At 35.7% G+C, this 16253-nt stretch overlaps 1 protein-coding gene across 4 annotated transcripts in view; it reads right to left on the bottom strand.

Moving 5' to 3' along the window:
• Window positions 1-16253, bottom strand: part of BORA (BORA aurora kinase A activator) — a 28103-nt gene that overhangs the window by 5729 nt on the left and 6121 nt on the right. For 3 of the 4 annotated variants that reach the window (XM_030922359.1, XM_030922361.1, XM_030922362.1), the window contains 7 exons: window positions 15191-15236; window positions 12147-12228; window positions 6475-6540; window positions 5522-5578; window positions 4877-5103; window positions 3976-4108; window positions 1388-1998 (listed from right to left, as the gene is read on the bottom strand). In XM_030922359.1, coding sequence (XP_030778219.1) covers window positions 1388-1998; window positions 3976-4108; window positions 4877-5103; window positions 5522-5578; window positions 6475-6540; window positions 12147-12228; window positions 15191-15236 — 1222 coding nt within the window. The remainder of the gene's footprint in view (window positions 1-1387; window positions 1999-3975; window positions 4109-4876; window positions 5104-5521; window positions 5579-6474; window positions 6541-12146; window positions 12229-15190; window positions 15237-16253) is intronic. The other variant, XM_030922360.1, reaches the window with a different exon arrangement.

Below are 16253 nucleotides of genomic sequence, written 5' to 3'. Positions count from 1 at the left end.
AACCAACTTCAGAGAAGCAAAAATCTGTAAAAGTGATTCTAGTATAATCTTTTTTGAGCAATGAAGCTATAAGTCAGGATAGGCAACAGAAGCATAAAAATATGAGCAAAATACTATATTTAAGTTTGGATCATTTAGAATCCTTCCCAGAGTTTTAACTTCAGCATGCCAAAACTGACAACACCAAAGCCTTAAAGGGTTAGTGTGAGAATTAAATGAATTAATAAAGTAGTTAGAAGAATGCCTGGTATATCAAAATACCATGTGAGTATTAGCTATTATTATGAGTCAGTATTAACTTTTGGATTAAAGAACATGGACTCTAAAGCCAGACTGCCAGGATCAAATCTCAGCTCTTCTTCTTACTACTTGTATAGAAACTTTAGGTAATTTACTTAACTTCTCTGACCTCAGTTTCCTCATCTGTAAAACAGGGATAATAGTACACATACCTCACAGGAGTGCTGTAAAGATTCAACAAATTAAAACATTTAAAGGTCTCAGAATAGGACTTGGCATATAGTAATGCTACATCAGTGTTAGATGTTATTGCTATCCCCTTCTGAATTTTGAAGTTCCTTCAAAATTCTCAGCTCAAAGAACACAACAATGAATGGAACAAATGCCTTTCCAAAGTGCTGATTATGAAGTATACATATCTGTCAAATGAATCAGGTTTTCCAGTTGTTGGAGACATTGCAAAATTGAAAATGTATAATTTCATGAAAAATGTTGCTAAAAATCACATTTCTAAAAGAAAGGTACAAAAATGCATACATAAAAAAACTCTTAAGGTCGGGCACGGTGGCTCACGCCTGTAATCCCAACTACTCAGGTGGCTGAGGCAGGAGAATTGCTTGAACCCAGAAGGTGGAGGTTGCACTGAGCCAAGATCACACCACTGCACTCCAGCCTGGGTGACAGAGTGAGACCCCATCTCAAACCCCCCCCCGCCAAAAGGGGCTCTAAACTCTGTTTACCCCCCCTAAATCACATAAAGGAAAAACAAAAATGATTTTAGTTTTAGAATACAAATACTATACCAGACCTTGCATGTTTTGGGGGACTGGATCCACGTAAAACAGTGATGAATTCTGCCTGATGCTAGCAGGAATGATTTCTCTAGAGCAGGCTAATTCCTTTTCTGCCATCATCTTTTCCTACTCCGTATAAATATCAGTTAATGTGAATATAAAATGTGACTTATCAGTCATAATTAAAATAAATTTACTCTTCTCCTATCACTTGGTATTGATATTTTAAAAAAATATTATATAATAGTCCTCATGTTTAATCCATTATCTTTCTTACACTATAATCTTAGAAAAGAAAGGATAAAGAACACCAAGGCGGTGAGGAAGGGGCCATAGAATACTAAATACCTTACCTGAATGTTACTGCTTTCACAAGGAATGACACTGCTTTCAGCAAGAGGTGACATGCACATATGAGAGTTTTCAATACTGAAGGCAATGCCACTCACAAAATCAGTCATGGGTAAACTGCCATTATCAACCGGCTCCTTAATCCAAGTGTTCTCATCTGCTATCTCTATAGGATCCACCATATCCACAGTGTTATTGTCTTTCTCCCTTTCAACATCCTGCAACAGTGCTAATTCTTTCTCGGAAGCACTGGACTGATTTTGTGTAACAGACATGGCAGTGACAACCAAATGTGTACCATGTGTAGAAGCCTCACTACTAAACTGCTGTAGGTGTATTCCCGCAGCATCCATGGCTGGTGATGAGACATCTGTGGAAGGAATATTCTCTTTATCTTCCTCATCTTCACCTTGAGTCTCAAGAGTAAAAGGTATCTGGATCAGTGAGGTCCGATACTGAGTACTACCTCTATACATCTCAAGTCTCATAGGAGACCAATTTTTAATTGGTGAGCAGCCATCTATATAAGGACTTCTGATACACGGATTAGTAATCCCATTAGAATTTGTTCCAGATGAAGCATCAGGAGAATGTACAGTAAACTTCCGTTGTTCTGAAAGGTGGGAAGGGAAAAAAATCATGTCATAAAAACATGAAAATGGAAAAGTCAGTACTAAATGGTAATCATGTTTCATGCCAGGAAAAACTATTTCTCTAACAGTTGTGTTGTTTACCAAAGTGAAATTCTGACGTCAAAAACAATAGCACAAATGGATGTGTCTTAATAAGCAGGATGAGGCTCTTAAAAAATAATTTCTTTGGCACTTTTTTTTTTTTTTTTTTTTTTTGAGATATGGTCTCACTCTGTCGCCCAGGCTCACTCTGAGGTGATCCTCCCACCTCACACCCAAGTTAGCTGGAACTACAGGCGTTCCACCATGCCTGGCTAATTTCTGTTTTGTTTTCTTTTTGTAGAGATGGGGTTTCACCATGTTGCCCAGGCTTGTCTTGAACTCCTGGGCTCAAGCAATTCACTGGCTTCAGCCTCCCAAAGTGCTGGGATTACAGGTGTGAACCATCTCATCTGGTCACTTTCTCTTTTTTAATTAAATTATTTTACTCACTGAGAATTATTTGCTTATGAGTATATTGCTATTGTACTAAAATTGTTCATATACAAGGAAAATCCCTAGCAAATCAGCTGAAACCTACAACTTAACAGCTGTACCTGGCAAATGAAAAATGTGAAAATACATGTGTTTATGTAAAATGCCATAAGCAACACGAAAAAACAAACAAAAAACTGGAAAATATCTGCAACAATAAAGAGCCTAACAATGATAATCAGAATGATAAAAATGCTTTAAAACTTTTAATACTTTTTGTAACTTAATTAGCTTAATAAAACAAAAGTTTTAAAAATGGACAGAAGCACATAAACAACCTTTCCAATGGTAAACATGCAAATGAAAAGTGTTCAGCCACATAAAATAATAAAAATATGAAAGTTAAAGCAAAGGTCATTCATTTAATAATAACATTGGTTAGAACTAACAATTCCCCCTAAAAACCATAAATGACAATCAATATTTGGGACGAGCTTAATGTCATTAGTGACCAAAAATACAAAATTTAAAGCAGTGAGAGATCTTTTTGTAATATGCCAAATTCGTAAACATCAAAAATCATACCAGTGATTCTCGCTGGGAAGAAATGACTTTCTTACAAACCACTGATGAAAATTTCAATTGGTACAAACTTTTATGAGGAAAATTTGGCAAGATTCATCAAAAGCCTTAAAAACATTCACCCTTAATCTAAGGATATCAACATGTATAATATCATGTATACATAAGGATATTAGTTTTGTGATAAAGAAAACTTAGAAAAATTTAAATGTTTATCAGTGGTTGAAAACAAATGATGCATTCATATGAAATGTATAGCAATTCAAAGTTGTGCTTTGAGACAATTACAAATGACTTGAACAACCTATGAAAATACTCATAGAATGCTTTGTGAAAACAGCACGATCTAGAACCATCTATATACATGTATATACATGTATGTAACCGTATGTGTATATGCATATATACACAAAGACTAGCAAAAGAGTTTTCACTTTTCCAATTTTTTGTACTAAGAAGTTTTTAAAAACTGTGACTAGTTTTCAAAAAGTGCTATAATTTTTTCAAAGAGAAATTCATGTATTGCAAAGAGATGTGTAAATCATATTTACATTTAAAACGTTAATCAAATATACCTATACAAAATGTGAATATTACCAAAGTCTAAACCTACACGTCAGAAGGCATACGAAACCAACTTGTCTCTAAAATTGCTATATTTCTTTTGATAGTGTTTGATGTAAATATTGCTAATTAAAGTAACCGTATTTAACACTACAGTAGAAATTGGTTGAGAAGTCCAGCCTTTGAAGGTAAATTGTTCTTTTATTTAAAATTCAAAGTTTCTAAATGTTAGAAGGTTAGTGATCTTTTGAGCTCTATCATTACGACAAAAGAATCTCTCTAATAACAAATATTGATAGTATAAAACTTTTAACTAGGTATTTTATTATGAGACATACCTGAGAGTGGGGTCTTTCCTATCTGAAATTCAATTGGTGAGAAAGTGGGTGAAGAAACAGGTGAAGGACTAGTTATGCTTCCCAAGCTGTATTTTTTTGCACTAGCCTGAATAGGGCTAGAAGAAAACTGCCCCTGTAATAAAAGTAAGTAGTAAATAAATGTGTACGGTTCTCTTCCTTAACTCTTATGCTGCATGCTATTTATCACGGTCTTCAAAACACACTTATAAACTAGGAAGAGTTCACAAGAACCACCAAAAGACACCTTGCAACAAGGACAACTAAGAAGATTGCTACAAAGATTCTGAAATAGTATTGAATATGTTAGTCAAAATATAAACACATTGTATTTGAACAAACCATTAAGTTTCACACTAAACAGCCATCTGTGAAAAACGTTTAAATAATTTACTCTGTTAATGCCAAGCCAGTTGTAATATACTGTAAGTCTCATATACGTTAGTAAATAACCTATGCTGAATTTCCTTGAGACTCATGATAAATCCAGTCATCCTGTACACATCTAAATAAAAAATTGGAGAGTCTGACCTGAAACATCCCTATGACTAATGATAACATATGAACTAGAGTTAGTTTCTGTGAAGCATAATACTCAAAAGACAACCATCCCTCCTTCTGAAAGCAATCTGGGCAGCTCGGTCCAACTACATCTCACAGGGGTGTCCAGGGGAGAGAATATAGTCATGAGTTCTTAGTTTCTGTTTCTGGTTGGGCCAGTAAAGGCCCTTCCTCTTCCCTCTTTTCCACTTATTACTAGAGACAGAAACCAAAAACCATGGCTTCAGGCTGCGGAAAGCCTAAGATAGAACAACAACAAAATAATGTGGGTTGGACAAGCTTGACAGCAAATTAGCCAACTGCTTTTTAGTATACTTCTCACCGAACTTGGTGTCTGCAAGGGGCTCCTACACTTTACAGGAGACAAATCTATTGAATAAAACATCTCAAGTGATGTTTGAACACCACTATGAGGACTTCTGGGAGAAGCTGAAGGTAAGGAGTCAGAGATGCTTCCGTTCCCATCTAAAAACAGCTTTCTTCTGAGGGATGAAGAACTGAGGTTTCCAGGAGATTGATCTGCAAATTCATCAGCTCTAAAATAGTCACCTATATTTAATAATAGGAGAAAAGGCAAAGCCAGTCATTTTAAAGAGCAATTATACTTCTGTTACTCAACTTTTAAGAAGCCAGCATGCACTTCATGTTTGAATTTTTTCCCCAAAAGACGGAGTTTAATTGCATATGTGATGTTTTACATCTTAAATTATTCCTTAGTTTTTAAGTGCTACATTGTGAGTATAATACCAATCAAATGTTTATAGTTTCTGTCTATAGTAATAAAGTTCATTATGATAATAAGGCTAATTCAAACCATGTTCAAGAAAAAGAGAAATTTCAGGACATTTTCCCCACTTCTTTAGAAAGAGGTACTGCCACATATTTCCCATGTTACCATTTACAAAAAGCCAGCCAAACGAAACCTTTGGTTCAAGTTATTAAAGGTTTAAACAAATACAGTATTTACCTAATATATTTTCTAAATTAAAATCCACAGGAAGAGACAGCAATGTCTGACAAGCAGCTGGAAATAAGCAAATAAATAAATAAATTCAAACATGGGATAAATCAATGGAAGTATATGATATGCAATTCAGCATGTGCTGCCCAGTCAACCATCTCCCCGTGATGTTCAAGCCACATGGAATTATTCCATTTCTGCATTCTTTTACACACCCTGCCACACCTTTCTAGAAGTGGTTTCCCACATTCTCTGCCACTAGTGTAAACGTGTTAATAGTAAAAGTTAACTCCTGGCTCTGGTACTGGCACTTGAAAAGGAAGCCAGCCTATATTTGGGGGGAGATTTCTCACATTAACCAATTTTCAAAAGAATGCTTTCCAAGACCAGAAATCAATTCACATGCTTTGAACAAGAAAACAAAACACTACAGCCATTTCTAAAACACGGCTGGATGCACCTCTTCTACTATACTTGTTTGTAAAGGTCAGCTCTCATATGGTTATTATGCAGCTCATTCAAAAAATCCAAACAGGCCAGGCTTGCTGGCTCACGCCTGTAATTCTAACACTTCGGGGAGCCAAAGCAGGTGGATCACTTGAGCCCAGGAGTTTGAGACCAGCCTGGGCAACATGGCGAAACGCTGTCTCCTACAAAAAATACAAAAATTAGCCAGGTGTGGTGGTGGGCGCCTGTAGTCCTAGCTACTGAGGAGGCTGAGGTGGGAGGATCACTGGAGCTCGGGAGGTCAAGGTTGCAGTGAGCTCTTGATTGTACCATTGCACTCCAGCCAGGGTGATAGAGTATGACCCTGTCTCAAAAAAATAAAAATAAATTAAAAAATAAAAAAAAGGAAACAATTTCAATTCCAGAGTAAACTGTTACAACCTGAACTGGGTTTAGAATCCAATTTAGCTTAATATGGAACATACTTCTTTTCAAATTGTATTCATACTCACCATTGCTTTTCTCAGAATGAATGGTCAGCTTGTTTCCAATTGGAGAGTCACTATTTACGTTAGTGCCTGTAAGACATTTTAAGTGAAAAATCCTACATTTTATACTCTTCATTTGCTTTAGCATTACTTTTTCCAGAGTAAAAAATTAAGAAAGTGGGAACTTATTTTGCAACATTTAAAAAAATCTGCATATATATTTTGGCATGTTTCTATTATTTTTTTACCTTTGAGGGAATACAAGGATAAAACTAAAGGATTCCCACAGCAAATAAGGAGGCACCAAGCAATAGTTTTTTTACATTTTTCTTTAAATAATTGTATATATTTATGGGGTACAATGTGATGTTTCAATACATGTGTACACTGTGACAAGAGAAAATCAGGCTAATTAACATATCCATTGCCTCAAACATTTTTCATTTCTTTGTAGTGGGAACAATTAAAATCCAGTTTCAGCAATTTTGAAATATATGACACCTCATTATCAGCTATAGTTACCTGCCTGTGCCAACAGATCACCAGAACTTATTCCTCCTGTCTAACTGAAACTTTGTACCCTTTGACCAACATCTCCCCCATGACCCCTCCTCCCTACTGTCTGGTAACCACCACTCTATTCTCTACTTCTAAGAGTCTGACTTTTTTAGATTCTACATATAAATGAAATCATTCAGTATTTGACTTTCTGTGCCTGGCTTTTTTCACTTAGCATAATGCCCTCTAGATTCATATATGTTGTCACAAATGACAAAATTTCCTTTTATAAGGCTGAATAGTATTCCACTGTTTGTGTGTGTATATATACACACACACATATATATGTGTATATATACATTTTAAAAAATCCATTCATCTGTTGATGGACACAAGTTGATTCAATATCTTGGCTGTTGTGATTAATGAAGCAGCAATAAATATGAGAGTGCAGATATCTCTTTGAAATACTAATTTCAGTTCCTTTGGATATATATGCAATCATAGGACTGATGAATCCCAAAGTAATATTTTTTTTTAGGGAAATGATGGTTACTCTTCATGATGTCAACCTTAAAAGGTCAGGGATACCTTTTATCTATCCTCAATGTCCTCAACAGATTAAAATGCCAGATTATTTGGACAAAACCTGAAATTTCATCCATAAAACCATACAGTTTCTTTCACAGCAAGAGTTAAAAATATAGGTGCAAATTATTTTAACTCTAAAGTTTTATAAGGTGAAAAATCTCCAGATTAAAAAAACTCAAAAACTAAAACCATGTCAAAAAAAGACTAATATAAGCAAGATAAAAAGGAAGAAAAGGCAAGGGGACCAAACAACCGCCCCCCCCCCCCCCAAAACCAGAAAGAACTCAGGAATTCTAAAATAAAACAACAAAATAGAGTACAGTAACCTAACAATCCTAAATTTTAAAATGGGTAAGTGGGTTGCTGAATAAGTTAAAGTTCCCTGTTAAATACTATCAAAACGGGTAAAGAAAATTTTGGATGCAGATGACTTTGTCACCGCATGCAGAGTGACCTTCTACAAGACAGATGCAATCAATACTCTCTCTGCCTAAAACCCTGCAATAGTCTTTAGGATAAAATCTAAACGCTTCAATGGCTTACAAAGCCCTTCGAAACCATGTCTATTTCTTTAGCATGGTTGCCATCTAACTAAATATTATTTGAGTACCTAAAACAAACAAACAAGAAACAGGTATCTCTCTCATCTCTAGGTATTATCTTATGTATGCTCTCTCCTCCCTGCCTTTTCTCCCCTGCATTCCAAGAGTCTAACTCAAATCTCAGCTTAAATTTTATCTTCTGTCAGCATGCCTTCCTTGCCCTCTTCAGACCAGAAAGCCACCTACAGCAACATTATCATATCACTTTTCAACTCTATTCCAAGTGTTTTGGTTGTTTCCCCTAGTAAGGCTTAGACAAATTTAAGACCACAATCAAATGAGGAAAAAAAATCGATGGATTTGATTGCACCAAAATAAGAATTTCTGTGCAACCCAGGATATCAAGAACAAACATTAATATACATATGACAGAATGGGAGATAACATTTGAAATGTTTAAGACCAATATAACCGCAATATATACGGTATCTTAGAAATTAACAGGAAAAAAAAAAAAGGTTAACAACTCCAACTGAAACATATCAATGAAATACAAATAGACATTTTCTATGAAATTTAAAAGGTCATTAGTCTATGAAGACAGAAGGAAAACTGAAACAATCATTTAGAATGTCAAATAACCTATAGGAAAGGCAAAGATGTAAAAGCTGGATAATGCCAAGGCAGGGATGCTGGGACACAGGAACCCTAGGGACTGGGGCTATGCAGACTATGCAGATATTCTAGAGAGCACTCTAATACTATGTAGTCAGATTAGGTAAAGATATATCCTATAACTCAGAAATCTACCTACATATATATCCCAGGGAAATTCTCACTCAAGTCCATAAAAAAAAAACACATGAGGATATGCACTGAAGCACCTTGCTGCATAAATACTAATAATGGTAAATGCTACCAGCACAAGCTAACATGTATAAACAAAACCACTTTTCCCCTCATTCATCATTTCCTTTCTTAATCTTTAGGTAAATAACCAAACACTTAACCATGTGCTAGGTACATGATCTTAGAGGCACCACAGTAACCATTACTTTATAGATAAGGAAACTGAGGCACAGAAAAGCTAAGTAACTCACCTAAAGGCACACAGCTAGTGAGCTTTTCTGGGTACAATTCAAACATAGATAATATTACACTACAGTAGGGGTCAGGAAACTATGCTTCACGGTGCAAATCTGGCCTTTCACCTATTTTTGTAAATACGGTTTTACCAGTACACACTTACATTCATTTACATATTGTCAGTGACTGCTTCTGTGGTACAAAAGTAGAGTGGAGTGGTTCCAATAGAAATTGTGTGGTCAGTAAAGGCTTAAGTATTTATTATTGAGTCCTTTACAGTTAAGGGCTGCCAACCTTGGCCCTAAAGTAGCACCCAATAGAACGTTTTCTGGGACGATGGAAATGTTCTCTATGTATACTACTCGATATCCACATGGCTACTGAGCACCTGAAATGTGAATATTGTGAATGGGGAACTCCATTTTTAAATTTAACTTTAAATTTAAATAGTCACACGTGGCCACAACTGTCAAGAACTATGAAGGGTCTAAGATTCTACCCAACTTGCCAACTAACAGGTGAACATGTCAAAGTTCCATTGGTGCTGGCTACAGACATGAGGCTTCTGGGGGGCAAAGACAAAGGACTTCATTATTTTCAGCACAGCAGGCAGCATGAACTTAACGTTCCTATTAATTCCCTTTGCCCACAAGTGCCAAGAAGGTGACATGAAACAGCCCAGTGCAGTGAATTCTTGTATTGTGCATACAAGTTGGACTGTCTCATATAAAAAGCAGGGCTCATTCACCCCTGACACAGTTTCCAGTTCTATACCTCAATGTGGTTGATCCAGATATCCGCCTTATATAAACTTCTCCTGCTAACCACCTCCCTGCGGGACAGCTACATATGGTCTACCTGACTGACCCCCCGACCCTCATACCTCACATGGACTACACAGACATGCCACAGTGACTACCTCTCAGTCACTGTGTGACCTCCTCAATGCAAGACTGCTTGCTTTAAACCCACCAACTAAAACACTGTTTGGATAATGCCCTGGACCCAATAAAGGCGTTGGCCCATGGGTCCCTTTCTCTCTCTCCCTGACCTCCATGTGTGGTGTTCAGGCATGCTGTGTACCCCTAGGACTTGTAAGTAATAAAATTTTTATTTCCATCTTGTGTCTCTCCTAATCATGGGAGGAGTGCTCTCTTAAAAGATTCTAAATTAAAATACCCAGGTGGCTGGTGGACACACAGTGGGTTTTCACCATAGCTAAGGAACCCCAAGCTTAGGAAATCCCATTCTTTTTTTTTTTTTTTTTTTTTTGAGACGGAGTCTCGTGCCCAGGCTGGAGTGCAGTGGCCGGATCTCAGCTCATTGCAAGCTCCGCCTCCTGGGTTTAGGCCATTCTCCTGCCTCAGCCTCCCGAGTAGCTGGGACTACAGGCGCCATTCTTTTATAAAAGACTGCAAACAAATCTGCTCCAGAGGGAGACATCATCTTTATTATACTGGACAGCAAAACAAACTTACCCTCTGCCCTGGTGGGACACAGTATCTCTGCCTTCCAAGGATGTTCACGAGACAAACACCCTTGAAAAGATAGTTCGGACAGAACCTGTCCATGCCGCTCCATGAAAGGTGTACAGAAATGTGAGGCCTATGGAGAATTGTCTCCCAACAACACAGTAAACAGCACAGCTCTGGAGCCTATCCTATTAACCACTGACTATTATTGTGGGCTTGATTAGGTTTCGAAGAGTCTAAAGTATTTTTAGCATCTTCCAGATCCTGCATCACTTGAACTAAAACAGGATACTTGGAATACAAAATGTTATTTAAAAAATCACTTAAGAAGGTTGATTCATCTGTTGAAAAAATCCAGTAGTAAAGAATCTGGGGGTGAAAAACTAGTATCTATGAGAATGTCACCTTGGACACACACATTTTAGAGCTAGGAGGGATGAAAACGGACAACTCTAGTTCAATCCTTTTATTTCACAAATAAAAGACTGAGGTATAAAGAGATTGAATAATTTGATCAAGGTCACCTCTTTGGTTTATAAAAGTGGGAAGTTTTACAATCCAGATTTCCATCTACTACTGCATGCTACCATTAATTCATAATGGCTAAGAATACAGTATCTGATGAGAATGCCCAATTTTGAATCCAGGTTTTCTCACTTTTATCATCTCTGTAACCCTGGACAAATGCTCTCACCTTTCTAAAACTAGGTTTTCTTATCTATAAAATGGGGCCAATAACTGCACCTAGTTCATATGAGTTATAAGAAATTACTGAAAGCACTTAGCACTGTCCAGGCATAGAGAAAGTACTAACCCAACTTACCTATTATTGTTGTATTATTATGCTGTGTTTTTTGACAAAGAATGGAACAAATATTCCCTCTTATACTGAGAGCATAATTAAGGTGTACTACAATAGGCAGTGTAATTCCACTGTGATGAGGGATGCATATATACAAGTGATGCCTGAATACTGCCTCAGAACTCGAAGAGCAGTGAGAACAAATATATGACAACCATTGCCTAGAGGTAGAAAGATATTTGATAGCTTACAGGTTTCCCTTTAATTTCCTTAGTGATTTTGCAAATACTCAGCAATAACACACTGTCCCAGAAGTCATATTAAGTCTTCATCCTTTCTTTACCTTTATAAGAAATCAGCAAATTAGCAAAAGGCAACACAATTTAGGGTTTTATTTAAAATACTAACCTTCAAAATACTGCTAAAGTCATTAACAACTCATCTCTATATTCAATACCAACTATTTCTTCATATATGGATTCTCTATAACCATCATTATAACTGACATTCACAATAGTCATGAAGAAAAAGTTAAATTCAGAATAGAACAGCTAAAAAAAAAATTCAACAAATTTTAGTCAAATTTTTAATTCTAACCCTAAATGGAGTTAAATTCTATATTATCCAGAATTTTAAAGCAAGCTCCTTACAAAGCAGATATACTGGTACTTTGATTTTTATTCATATCATTTTTAGTACACTCACATTTATTGGAATGATACTGTGAAAGCTGTTTCCCTTCATGATCAGTCCAAGGAGAGGGTACGATGACATCTTTAGTGAAAAACTAGGAAAATTAAAGTCATACAATTAGGTATAAATTCCACCCAAAATGTGAGAAAGTACCTGTGTTTTTCCAAATAACTATTAAATATGTTATATACTAACTTTATAATTGTATGCAAAAATTTTAATACTTAAAAGCACAAATGACCAAAGGGAAAATGGAAGAAATTTAAAGTATATAAAAAGAAGAATCTTAATATTTCAAATCAACCAGTTAAATTTGAAACTTGCGAACTAAACTAAGAGGATTAATCATAGACAAAGTATTTTAAATTTCTTTCCCAGGTTTTTTTGATGGGGTTACAAAAAAAAGGATGAAAAGGGAAGGAATATATTAAGACAGACATATGCAAGTAGGCCAGTATGAATGGTGGCACTGAAGCTGGCTTGTTTGTTCTGGCTCTCAAGATCTGATTATTAAATTTGCAAGAATTCTGTGCACCAGTTGTTAAAACCAATATTAAAGATAAAATTATGTAAACTTTCAATTAAATATATTAAAAATAAAGGTAACAAATATTCAAAACTCACCACTTGCTAATTATTTTATACATTTATCAACATCTATGCTCTTGAGGTTAATAATGTCTTTTGTAGCTGTATGGTGGAATTCCTAAATATAATGGTGTGCCACACTATTCTTCCTTTTCCATTCAGTGATGTCACACCAGTAGCTTGAAATTGGCCATGGTTGGAGTACTTACACTACGGATAGCAGCAATCGCTATAAATCATACTCCTTCCATGACCACAGAGCCAGTTGTTAAACATTTACCAGCACACTACTGGCCAGTATATTCAAATGGAGATAGAGCATTTGGATACTTTTCTTTCCTCTTTCATTTCTAACACAGTATTTTCCCTTCCCTAGGTTTTGCAAGTAAGCAAACACATTTTCTTCATATTTTGCTACACATATGACAAAGAGCCAATTTTCTTAACTAAATTACCCATGAATCTATGACGAAAAGATTAAAAAAAAAAAAAAAAAAAAAAAAAACATGGTGGACCGGGGCAGACAAAGACAATTACCAGAAAAAAAATTAAAGGACAGATAAACTTACAAAGTGATGTATAAGTTAACTCAAAAGTAAAGAAATACAAACACAAAAAAGGTCTTTTTTAAAGTAATAAGAGTAGAATAAATTAAGAACTCTGATAATAATCAATATTGGAGATACGGAAAATCGAGCAGCATCACACTGTAATCAGGAGTATAAAGTGGTATAACCTTTTAGGAGGTAATACGGTAAAATCTACCGAAACTGAAAATTCACAAAGCCTCTGACTTACTAAGTCCATTTCAAGAATATAAAGATATATATTCAAATCACTGCAGCATTATTTGTGACAGAAAAATAATAAACACAATTTAAACATCTGTCAATAGGGGCTAGGTTACTATGCTGTTGCTAAGAGAATGTAAAAATCTGTATACGCTGGTTATCAAAAATTTCTAAGAAAAATCAAGAAGCAAAAAAAGGACGATGCAGTATGAGAATGATAATAGTATCAGAATGATAATGCTATTTGTCAAAAATATTTTAAGGACATATGCTATTAAATACACAAAATTAATCTGAAAGTATATATAAGAAATGTTATAGTCATTACCTTCACGAAGTGGGATGGGTTAACAGGAGGCTTTTTATATTTTTTCTTTTTGTTTTTACTATAAGCATATGTTTATTCTATTTTCAAAAATATATATTGAAAAGAAACACATTTTCTTAAGTTTACCTGCTGGGTTTCCCTTTAAAATTAAGGATTCTTAAAGAAAGCATTTTTCTAATGTTGGAAATTTTGAGAGACTGAGAATATTCAGGTGGGGAAGAACCAAGTGATTGAGTCAGAATGAAAACTGTGCAGTTACTAGATAAATAAGTAGGTAATGTTTGGCAGGAGAAAACAGTCTTTTGGGGTACAGAAGAGCCAAGTATGGCTAAGGAATAGAGGAGGGTTGAGGGGGCTAGAGGGGCGGAAAAGGAAAAATCAGAAATGCTGCCATCACATAAAGATTTTCTGAGGAAAGAACTAGGTAAATAACCCTTCCTTAGATGCTGGGCCAGGCATGGTGGCTCACGCCTGTAATCCCAGCACTTTGGGAGGCCAAGGCAGCCAAATCATCTGAGGTTGGGATTTTGAGACCAGCCCGACCAAGATGGAGAAACCCCGCCTCTACTAAAAATACAAAATTAGCCAGGTGTGGTGGTGCATGCCTGTAATCCCAGCTACTCGGGAGACTGAGGCAGGAGAATCACTTGAGCCTGGGAGGCAGAGGTTGCAGTGAACCGAGATCACGCCATTGCACTCCAGCCTTGGCAACAAGAGTGAAACTCCATCTCAAAAACAAAAGATAATAATAAGAATAACCCTTATTTAGATCCTAAGAGAGGCAGTTCAACAGACAGAAAAAAAGCAAAAAACTTATTTCTATTTTTTTAAAAGCCTACATTATGACATACCTTTCCTGCTTAACAGTAAGAGATTTTATTTCATGAATATCTTAAAAATCCAAAGTATTAACAAAAAAAGATAAAGCCATTCCCAATGCCAATCTAGACTCCGAAGGCCTGAGAATATTCAACTTCCTCTACGTAAACTCCAACTTGAAACAAAGTTTGTGCTAATCAATATTTTGAAGGCACAAGGAAGACAGATTGTGCTAGGTCCTGAGAATGAAAGGATGAAGTACAGTATTGGCCAAAAAAGATTGCATCTAGGGGAGAGAAACACTAAACTGATCACTACAATAGTATACAAGTACTATGCAAGGTACTGGGACAGCTGGAAACTATAGGTCTTAGGACAGTACAGAAGGGTGCTTTATATAGTTGGGACTGTGAAGGGCTTTGTGGGGAGATGGGACAGTGAAGGATTTGAAGAACATCTTCCTAAAAGAAGTGATGTACATGCAGAATTGATGCTTAACTGGTTTAATGATCAGTAACAGTTTAAGTTACCTCTTCAATGGCTTTTTGTCTTTTGTCTTCCACATCTTTATCTATTCTATACAAAGATAAAGAAGAAAAATAACCATGCTATTACTTAAGCGTATGAACATTTAAAATAATAACCTTTCAAAGAAATAATGTCCCTCCACTGCAAACTGGCAAATGTTAAGCTCACTTTACAATAAATACTGGTGGTATCTTGTAACATTTAGTAAATGGCAGTATTCTGAAATTCAGCAGTTAGCTATTCGGCTTACATCCCTCTTTTCCATTCAAAGTTTGAATGGAATGATCTTTTATTTCAAAAGACTTACATTGATATTAAATTGCTTTTAAAAATATAAATTTGATAAACTTTGTCCCTTAATACAAATTAAGAAGTATTTAATTCAACATACGTCTAAAAATTGTCCACATTTTTTCTCTTCAATTATAACAAGTTTATCATGGCAATAATTTTAGAATCAACTTTTACTGTAAAATAGATGAGGATAAATAAAAATTTATCACAGTTCTAAACAGTCAAAAATATTAAATCTGAAATAAAACATTGACAATATAACATTTTTTCCAAATGAATTCTTTTTTTCACTTTGATACAATCTGCAATTACTGCAACATAAACTTCTCAGCTACAAGATTTAATATAAAATTTCGGGTCCCAAGCACAAAGCATATACTTGCCAAGGACTCAGCAGTTAGCCTTCTAGGACCACTTTTTTATTCTATTACAGGAAAGAATGCTTGCCTTCCATCAATAAATTGGTAAGACATTTTTTTTTAATAATTTACAATTATTTTGTCTCAGAATTTTTTCTTTAACTTTTAAGTTCAGGGGTACAAATACAGGTTTGTCATACAGGTAAACTTATGTCATGGGGGTTTGTTGTACAGATTATTTCATCACCCAGGTATTAAGCCTAGAATCCATCAGTTATTTTTCCTGATCTCCCTCCTCCCACCCTCCACCCTCCACAAGCCCCAGTGTGTACTGTTACTGTTCCCCTCTATATGTCCACATGCTCTCATCATTTAGCTCCCACTTCTAAGTGAGAACATGAGGTGTTTGGTT

This window comes from Rhinopithecus roxellana, chromosome 18, assembly GCF_007565055.1.
Source record: "Rhinopithecus roxellana isolate Shanxi Qingling chromosome 18, ASM756505v1, whole genome shotgun sequence".
Classification (NCBI taxonomy): domain Eukaryota; kingdom Metazoa; phylum Chordata; class Mammalia; order Primates; family Cercopithecidae; genus Rhinopithecus; species Rhinopithecus roxellana.
This window is presented reverse-complemented; position numbering and strand designations above follow the sequence as displayed.